Source organism: Buceros rhinoceros, unplaced genomic scaffold (assembly GCF_000710305.1).
Source record: "Buceros rhinoceros silvestris isolate BGI_N320 unplaced genomic scaffold, ASM71030v1 scaffold30992, whole genome shotgun sequence".
NCBI classification, from domain to species: domain Eukaryota; kingdom Metazoa; phylum Chordata; class Aves; order Bucerotiformes; family Bucerotidae; genus Buceros; species Buceros rhinoceros.
This window is the reverse complement of record NW_010399213.1, coordinates 27817-38174: the sequence shown is the minus strand read 5'-3', so window position 1 is coordinate 38174 and position 10358 is coordinate 27817. Positions and strand designations below refer to the sequence as shown.

At 45.2% G+C, this 10358-nt stretch overlaps 1 protein-coding gene across 1 annotated transcript in view; it reads right to left on the bottom strand.

The window, feature by feature from the left end:
- Window positions 1-10358, bottom strand: part of BCR (breakpoint cluster region) — a gene marked incomplete at its 5' end in the record, with an annotated part of 47415 nt that overhangs the window by 24141 nt on the left and 12916 nt on the right. Inside the window, 4 exons of the mRNA XM_010131356.1 lie at window positions 5326-5466; window positions 5812-5864; window positions 6759-6819; window positions 8567-8674. Coding sequence (XP_010129658.1) covers window positions 5326-5466; window positions 5812-5864; window positions 6759-6819; window positions 8567-8674 — 363 coding nt within the window. The remainder of the gene's footprint in view (window positions 1-5325; window positions 5467-5811; window positions 5865-6758; window positions 6820-8566; window positions 8675-10358) is intronic.

The following is a 10358-nucleotide window of genomic DNA, read 5'->3' as shown; positions in this document are numbered from 1 at the left end:
GGTTTCAGCAGGTCAGAGGGAAACAATAAAAGGATTTCCCAATTGGCTTACCAGATCCCTGCCAAACCCCATGGTGAGGGAGTAGAAGGCACCTTCCCAGACCTCCCGACATGAGTCAGTCTGTCCCACCCCACCCTGGGGGAGCCAGCAGTGCCCTCAGTCAGGACTCGTGCCAGTCAGATGCCTTTGCCAACTCAGCTCGGCAGGCCTTCAGGAACCAAGGTCAACTCCTCCCACCCAGGGCCGGCAACAGCTATTCCTTTGGAGGCCTCCTGTGAAACAGTGTCTCCTAAAACAGGAGGTCTCTCAGTTGGGTGACCCTGCTATACATGATGTACAACAGACTATGTGTGGGAAAACATCTCTCTACCCTGTTTCCAAAATTACTCTGCTTAGGTTACCAAAGGTGCTAAAGGTTTACTAAGATACCCCAAAATGACACATAGACTACAGAAACACCAAATAAAGATCCAAGAAAACTTAAGCTCAGGAGAGTGGCAGCACAGTGGCAGTGTGACCCCCTCTCTTTCACAGACAGCCCCTGTCAAGTGCCCAGCACAGGATCTCAGCTCAGCTATAGAAAGATGTTCTAGGAGGCCTGAGGGAAAACTTTCTATTTTGTATCATAATGGAGTGAATTAGGATCACCTTTAATCTCTCAAAGAGGGCCTGGGCTAACTGTTACCTTCAGTGGCTCTTGCAAAGCTCCTCTACTGGTGCAGTGTAAGTCTCAAGTCTCCTTTCTAGGCCCTGCATTCCTTTGCTGCTTCTCCCACCCACCTCAGTGCTCTGGACAAAAGAGCTCTCCCTTACAACTCGGATAGGGTGTTTTGCATTGCCTATTGCTGTCCTCCTCCTCTTACCTCTGTCAGCGAGCATCTCCCCCTCCTCTGCTACCAACCTCACGACTACCTGTATGCTCATCTGTTTCATCCTACAGTGTTTTTGTGCTCTTTGCATATGATAAATCCTGCTGCTGTCAAGTACTGTTTAACTTCAAGAAGTGTGACAGAAGACCAGCTTGTCTGAAACACATTACAAAAGTGGAATTTAAAAATCTTCTAATCCAGAACCACAGCTGTACAAAAGGCTGTCTCTTCACTTGTGTCCTGAGGAAAGAGCTCACCCGATGTGGTGATGGCAGAGGACTGCAGCGAGCGTGGGAGAGAGCACCAGGAAGGACTGGAACATGTGTGATGCAGGAGGAGGAGGCTAAAAGCAGGAGATGGGTATCGACATATGTCAGTGAGGAAGAGGTGGTTTGGCTTTCTGCAGAGTGTAGGAAGAAAATGATTCCTTGTGTGTGCGTGCTCCAAGACCAGCACTGCAGAATAAAGCGATGCCCTGCTTAGTGAGCTAAACTGGATGCTCTTTGAGCATTTTAATTGCCTTTCTGTTTTCTTTCCAAAGCTCCTGTCACCAGGAGATTTCTGACTCCAGCTGTAAGACAGAGCGTGAAGCACCAGAGATCATTTTTGAGTGCTCTATTTTCAAGTGCTCCAACAGTTGCCCAAGGCCTCCAGAATCAGTAGGCACCAGGTCTCAAGCTGTGCATGGCTCCCTACATCTAAGCTTAGCTCCCACTTTTTCAAAAGCTTTACTTTGCGCTTCTGCTCCCTTGCAAATGTCCTTCGTCCTTTCTCTTCCTTAGCACACTTGGTCTCTATAACATTAAACGGGAGCCTTTACTAAGTTAAACGGCAGTCCCTTGACTGCGGTTTAAAACCACATTTAGAAACATGGTAGAGCAGGTTGCCAAGCTGCCTCCTCTCCAGGGCAAGGGAAAAGGAACACAGTAACATACACTGATCCAACATGTGATCTATTGGGCTTGATTCCAGAAGGAACCGCCTGTCAGCCCTCTTGTGTTTGGATTGGTGCTGATGAGACCAGACACTAAGTCACTCAGCCAGCAGTGACCCATAATTAAGAAATGATTTTTAGGCAGCTCCATTCCCCCATCCCCCTATGGCATCGCACAAATACCAGTGTGAACACTTCAGAGAAGGTGGAACTGTCACAAGCTCTGCAGTTATTTGCATCCAGGCTTAGTTGAAAAGAAAATGCAGTCTATATAGCTTCTCTGTTAATAAGACTAGAAAGGTTATTACACCCTTCCTTCTGGCACATAACAGCAACACATCCTTCACCTCAAAGCATTCATTTTCCTGCTTCCCCAAGGGACCATTCCCACTAGGACCTTAAAGAGGTTCCCTATTTAAGCCAAGAGGGTGGTGGTGAAGAGGGATCAGCAGTGAGCAAATAAGGAGCCTGCTCCATGGTCCTAAGGGGTGGAAGATTCTCCAGCACTCACACTTCGAGTCAGAAGGTACAGTGTTACTCACAGCTCCGTTCCCTTCATGTATTTGTTTGGTTAGTTAGAGGGTTGGCAAAGTGGATACCTACAGATATTCCATCAAATGAAGGGAGAAAGTAAAACTACAGAAGTAGAAAGGTGGGAAGCAAAAGAGGGAGCAAGAAAATGTAGCAGATCAGGCCGAATGGAAGCACACCCAAAAGCCCAGATAAGCCCTCCTGACTCCCTGTGTTGTCAGGCTGGGGTAGTGCCCTCCTGTCTCCTCTGTACCAAAGCCCTCAGCAAACAAAACGAGAAGACAAGCTGCAGTCAGCCCGGCAGGCAGCAAAGACCAAACTACGTGATTCTAGGCTTAACCAACCAATACCGCCTTCCCTGCTGTAGCTCTGTCTGTCCCCTCTGGTGAATGGTTTTACTCCCTTTGTTCCCATCTTCTCGCACTACCTGAAATATTCAATGCAGCAGATTAAACCAGGTCCACACATCACAGAGAACTTTCAGTTTATATGTGCAAGTCTAGAATTGGAAAAAAGCCTACTGAGCCAAGCAGAATCAGGGGGCCAGTGTGCAGGAAGGACATCTGACATCACACAGACAGACATCAGGCAGGTCAGACTGCATCGATGCTTCTGGAGCAGGGAATCACCTTTTGCAAAGGGGAGGAATAATGAGCTGATGAGCCTGTTCTCTCTCCCGACCTGCACGCCTCTCCTCAGCAGCCTGTCACTAGGGAGATTAACAACTGGCTGCTTTCCCCAGTTCAAAGCAATCCTGAAAAAAAGAGCTGGAGCAAGAGGCTGCAAAGGAGATTTGACTCCTCCCTATGACACACTCTAAAGGGAAAAATATTTCACATAAAAGGCAAGGACTGGGAAAAAAAGATAACCGAGATCAGCACCTAAGCAATACATGAGGGGAAAGGTCTGTTTTCCCTCCTTCCTTTCCACCAAGGAAATTTCAATGGGAGGAAGACAAATAATGAAAAAAGCCATCAAAGCAAGCTGGTGATTCATTAAAATAAAAAATGCATTATGCATTGAGAGCAGTCAATTAGGAGATGCAAACTGCACACTGTCCTGTCACCCTAGGGGAAGCAGCAGCGAGACAAGTGGGAGGAAAGGATAAGTAGAAAAGGAAAGATTTACAGGCATAAACAAAACCCAGCGATGACCCCAAGCTGAGTAGCTTGTAGAAAGCAGCAGCCATCACTAACCTACGCAGAGTAGCTGGGAGCAGACTTGTGTCTCTGGATTACTATACAGAGAGTGAACATTCCTATTCTCCAGACACAAAGTGGTGTTAACGAGGACACACCGCTTTGAAAGAAGTGGGATATTAGTGCCAAATGACTGAAGAAAGTATCTACCATCGCATTCCCAAAGTGAAAGGCAAACTCTGGGAAGCATCAGAAGCAAGTTATTCTCTTTGGGCTCGGTGCAAGCTATGTACAATGAGAGAGCACAAAGGGTTCCCAGTCCCCTCCAGCACACCCACAGCCCTCTCCTTGGGTCTGTCCACTTCTTTCCCTCCAACATCATACACAGAACCAGTGGAGTACAAACAGGCCTGCTTATCCCGATCCTGACAAGCCTGCCCTTCCTGCTTTTTAAGATGTGACAAAATACACCACTCCAGAAAGAGATCATCAGGATCATCCTCCTGAGCCAGTTGCTCTCTTTGGGCTCTGGCACCTCATTAGGATTCTGCATGACACTTTTCAAAGCTTGCATCCCTCATTGAGATGCTGACAGACAACCTGAGAACACGGAATGCTCCCTCCCCTCTGAGAGGGCATTCTAGCCCGGGATTTCTGCTCCAACTCAATCAACATCCACTTTAATGAGGACATCCACTATCATTGAGGCCCTAGTGACTGATGTCTGAGCTTCTACCTCAGCCTCCAATTGCTCAGCCCCTCCTCTTCTTTTCTCAGCTGCACACTTCCTCAGTTGACAAAATGAAACAATGAGCAAGACTTGCAGGACAAAGTGTACCAGGACAAATTCCCAGTACTGCAGCTTCTAGCAAATCCTTGTCAGCTGAAAATCGGTTTAGAAGCTAAAAGCAATCATGTTTAGCTGGCAGGATTTGGGAATACATCCTCAAAGTTCAAGGTATCTTAGCAGTCTCCTTGCTTTGTAAGAGATGTTCTTGTACAGGTAATTTGGGTCACTTTTGATCAGCCAGTGTCTCTGGCATGCTGCCACAATTCCTCTTACACATATTCTGCACAGGCTGTCTCTGTTTTGTTCAATCTCCGACATCTTTCTCTCTCAATACTTCTCTAAGTCCTGGCCTTTCCTCATCAGGAAGGACTGAACTGCTTTCTAATGAAATTACGAGGCACATGAATCAAGACTGTTGGGGCACACAGGACACCACCATTGCGCAGCTTTATGCCCCCCTTGCACAACAGTGCATGCAGGTAAAAGAACTGAACATCTTAGACCTTTCTGGGCATAGTCCAGCTCCTAGCAAAGCTAAGAAGAGTTATATTACACCCTTAGGAGTCAATCACCTCCCTTAGCTTTCCCAACCCATTCCATTTGTTTTGCTTCCTAGTCCCATTTACAACATTCTTCTTTAGAAATGAGAACGCAAAAAAAAAAAGTTTTATTATGAGAAAGAAGATTCCAGAAAACAGATTTTCCTAATCTTTTATGATTTCTGATGTTGCCTCACCTTTTTCTCCTCCTAGATTCCTATTTGGTTTCACTTTGCAGGTAAAATACAAATCCATTTAGTGTATATGCACCAGAGCAACTATGCACGACAAATGATTATAACCATGCTAAGGACAAAACTCTAATAATATTTTTTTCTCTGGGATTCCAAACTGTTTTCTGAACAGAAAAGAGAGAAGAGTTCTACCTTTAGAGAACAAGGACACTGCATAAACCGTTTCTTAGCAACAAACGAATTAATAGTGTAACTTCCTAGTCATCTCTACAGAAAAGGCACAACTAGTATTTAGAAACTGAGAAAATAATGAAAGGAAGAAGACACACCTCCCCCTTCTTCACAGTCATGGACTGCCGACGAGGAGTGATCTCTTCATTAATGCTGGAGAGGAAGTTCTGTGAGATCCGCAGAGCATCCTGCAGGAGAGGATGATCAGGGTGGCTCACTGGAGTGTGCTTGAGCAAGTCCTGACACCAGGAACACAAACAAAGAACAAAACCATGAGCAGCATTAGAAAGCAGAAGGGTCTGAGAACTCCTAACTAGAGTTTTAGGACAAGATGCTCCAGCTTCTTACAGGTTAGAGCAAGGTTTTATCTCTAGAGGAAGAGGATACTCTGCACTTCTTGGTAATGCCACTGAAGAGGTAGCGGGCTGCTATCTATGGAATTCCTCCCCTTAAGGTAAAGGGAAGAGGCTCTTATACATCATAACAGGATTATTTTCGTAGTCTTGCAGCACCACGGAAAATCTGAAGTGTAAAGAAAATAGGAAAGGGGCCTAAAGTTTGAAAACTACCTTTCAGATACTTACATGCAAGACAAGTGTGCTGCGAGTTACTCGATCCACTGGCTTGTATAAGAGAGCTGTGGAAAAAAACCCAAACAGTAGAAACATAAGGAAGAGTTACTAAACACAGTTCTTACAGAGTAACTTGTCCAATGGAACTGGATGTACAGGCACAGGTTTATTAACTCATGAGCTACTGGAAAATTCCATTCTCTAAGGTTAACGCGCTGCACATCCAGTAAAACACACAGGAACACACAGAGTAAATAAACACGCTCCCTTGTGAGGATGCCCTGCCAGACAGGGAATGAGGAATCTACAAGGTAGTACAGAGCAACTGCACACAGCATGGCATACTTCCACCAGTTCCCTGGTAACTGCCTGGTCCCACAGGTTACAAGCAGGCCTTGCACCCTTAAAGATGCCAAGACTGGCAAGTGCATCCCTCCCTTCTGAAGTTCAGCATGACACGTGGAGTGCTTCCAAATCCTGATAAGAGGCCAAAACAGGAGGGGGTTGGCTTTTATATTAGTGAGTATGGAAGCTTCTTATAACACGGGTGGTCTTCTGCTTGTGTGCATAAAGCCAGGTACTATGGAATCTGATCTTGACCAGGATCTCTAGATGCTGCCAGTGGACAAAAACCACGTAAGAGCAACTGCTGAGATTGTGTTTGTGCTGTCACTGGGTAGCAGATGTTCTCTCAAAATCACAGCACTCCTTTGGTTACTCCAGTTTTGTCCAAAGGGACTGATAAGGTTTTAAGCTGGGCAGGGGCTTCCCCATGCACGCATGCAGCTTACTATGCATGAAGTCTGCTACTTAGCAAAAAGGGAACTGATTTCACAGGTAAAGCCAGCAGAGACTCCATAACCTTCCAGCATTTAAACAGAAAAAGAGAGAGTGGAGGTTTGGCAACAGTCTCCACACAGTCCTGACAAACCACAGTCTCCTTTGCATGGATCACTCACTTTCCAAGGAATTTTTCGTCGTCTGATCTTTAGATTCCTTTGTGCTTCTAGCCTTTAGATTCTAAAAGAAAAAGAAAACCCATGTAGTAGATAGTCTTTTACATTCCCATGTGATATTTCAAGGTGATTGACCATCTGCTCCTCCAAGGGAGGGCCTAAGTGTAAATAGAAGAATGCCCTATCACAGTGCAAGCCAGTGAAGGAAACAGAAGGAAATCATAATTCAAATCCACCATTTCCATGTCACAGGCACTCACACACCTCAGATGTTAATCAAATTCACTTAGCAGTGCATGTCAATGGACATGCAGCAAAGCAGAGAACCACCTACAATGACAGGGACTGTGGAGTTTTTAAATCCCCTGCAGGAGAAAGACATGTCCATAAGGCTGCAGACACTGTCACAGCATGTGTACACCATCAAATAAATAAAGTACAGGACTGGGATTCAGTACCCCCAGGTTATACTTCCTTATACGTGTACTCAAGCTGGGTAATCTTGGACAAGCCCGTTCTCTTCCATGGCAGAAAAGGAGCAATGCCGGTCACTGCACATGGACCGTGCAGCTATACGCGTTAATGCGCTGAGCTCTGAAATCCTCACGAGGACACAAATGCAAAAGTATCATCACAATCATTCCAAATACAGTAGATGCCAGCGTGATTTCAGAATTATCCTTCAGAACACAGCAAAACCAAGGGATGACATTTGCACAGATCCCAGGACCTGAGTGCCTTAATCTCTATCCTGTCTTCCAGGGACTACCATAACACTATCTATACATATTACTATTAATAAATGACAAAGTCCATGAAATACATTTTAGTACTGAGAGAAAAGTAGGCAGAGGGGAAGCTACTTTATAAATCAGTTGACACCACTAGAACACAGAAGTGTTCAGACAAAGGACCAGAACCTGATGAAAATCATCAGGAGAGAACAGAAGACGTTTGCACTCTGATGAGTAGTAGAGCAGGTCCCAAAAGGCAAGCTTTGCTTGCTTCATTTCATACAGGGAACAGGTTTCATTTTACCCTGTTATCATAAAAATCTATAGGGACATGCAATATTGTATGTACTTGGGAGTTTTTTCAGAGCAATAAACACTCCTAGTATTATTCAGTTCAGATTGTTTATCTGCTTGTTTTTAAGGACACAAAGTTGGTGTGATTTTTGGCAACTGAGTTCTTCAGGATATAATCACTGCAATACAAAGGGTCCATGAGACCATGTACTGCAGGCAAAGCTGGTGGTCTGAGAAGCATCAACAAGTATTCAAAAAGCATTGACACAAGGTACTCCTCCTAAAGACAGGAAATCAGAGCAGCCCAATGAACAGTATTATAGATTATGGTTGAAACACTTGCCTTTTTGAACAGAGAGCTACCCTGTCCTCCTCCTCTCCGCACCAGGGCGGTCTGCAATTCTGTTGACAGCCATAACGCAAGCCATTAAGGATGGCTTTTTGTACCACAGTCAGCATCATCAATAGCAAGAGAAATAATTGAGAAATGTAAATATAGCTTTCCCTTCTAGAAAGGCATGAAGGTGGCAGAGAGCTGTGAAGTTCAAAGCAACGCCTGTTTTTGCAAGATTCCCTGGGTGGGCACAGCACACGAAGGCTGTCTATGTGACAACCTCTATTAGCCCAAAGTATAAACCAGTGTAAGAACATAAGCTGAAGCAGTGAGTTTAAGGGAGCTCCAGAAGTCAGGGCTGCAAAGATACTGGGAGGATAGACAGGAGTGACATCGCAGGGTATTAGTCAGATCCAGACGGCTCGTGTGTCTGAATACCATGACATTACCTCAGAGATTTCAGCAAACTGAGCATTGGCTTGGCAGCATTTCTCTGCTGTCTCCATAGCAACTTCATAGTTATCCACAAAGGCCCGGTATACTCCCAGCTGGCTGGCCTGCAGGAAGCAAAACATAATAAAATAAACGTTGGGGAAGCAGACAGTTTGCGATGGTCAGCCTCAGTATCTAATGATCAGGTCATGCTCCTTCAGACTAAAGAATTGGAGGGAATGCTGTGCAGGCCCAGAAAGACATCTGTGATGTGTCAGCTTTGCTTAACCAGCCCAGGTGCTCCCATGCACCCAGTTCTACCTATGCTGAACAAGTTCACTTGTAAGGATGTGGAAGACTGCAAGAATGACACATCCTTATTACTGCCATCTACTTTTCTCTTCTGAACTGCCAGATTAGTATCTATTCATTGATGTAAGTGGAGCTACTGGCTATTTGCCAGAAAATATGAATCAGACAGGAATGATTCAGTCCAACAGCACAAATGTGACCCTAGTAAGCTACATGTTGGCTTTTGCATGGTGGACATACTAAATCAAACCCAGCCATTAATCCATACCTGCATTAGTGAACACTGTTATAAGGGCAGCAGAGTGCTGAAAACACAGAAGAGACATTCTGAGCAACAGGATCACTGGAAGACAGTGACTGCAGCGCTAGGTGACAGAAAACGGCAGTTTTTCCAGCAGAAGGAATATGCGATTGGCCCAGAAGAAGATGGAGCAGGCCTCTGACTGCAGTAATAAGCCATTATTAACTCCAAGTCTTAGCACTGACCTCATTTGCTCACTTAGGAATTGCAGCCGTATTTGTGCCAGAGAACTCAAGACCCCGCTTGGGAAATCCTCCCTGGGTGGCTTCCAAGCTTGTCTGGACCGCAGGGGTGGTGGTGTGTTGCAGAGCTGCACAGCAGCTTGAAACATGCTTGTGAGTGCACAGTCAGCAGTGAGCCAACAGGTGGAGTGGAGCACTGCAAAAAGCTCCGTTAAAGACAAGTTTGTTACCAGAAAAGCTTGCACTTACCTTATTATTTCTGCAACTTCCCTGACATGTCTGCCCAAGACACGCTGCAGGCAGAGCATCTAACTCTCCCACAGACAGTGCTCTTCTCCTCTCCTGCTCTCCCATAATCACCGTGTTCCCCATTCTCTACGGAGATTTGTGCAAGAGACGATGGAAGGGAAAAAGCCACCCTCGGGACAACATTCCCTGCACAAATTTCTTTAGCTAACAGAAGCTGAGAAACGGCGAGCTCTTTCCTAGGGCACATTTTACTGAAAGATTAGTAACCAATCTCAACCCTCACACAAAATAACACAGTTATGACTGAAGGCAAAGGAAACTGTGCTCACTTGCACCCACGACGACCTGGCCCCAGCAGTGTGGAGAGAATAAAATCTTTATTTGCCACCAGGGCACAATTCTGTGAAGAAGTTGCTGTCAGAATTACTGATCATTTACAGGGCTTATGACATCCGGGTTTGGATGATGCCAGCTAAAGTGGCAAAGCTTTGAAGTTTTCCCATTCCTGTGTGGCTCTTTCATTTCCTGCTACTCCTGAACAGTCTTTCTAAGCTTTTGTTTTCCTCCTCTAAAAATGCCATCAGGAAAGCATCTTTTTCATTAGAAACTGAGCTTCCAATCAAAGCAACGATGTTCACACACAGTTTTTGTGCTGGCTTAAGTTTTCTCTTTTTCCATTAAAAAGATCACAGTGAAAATGAAACAAGCTTTGGTAGAAATTACTGGATTTTGATAATTTTTTTTTCCATTCCTGAAAACTATCAG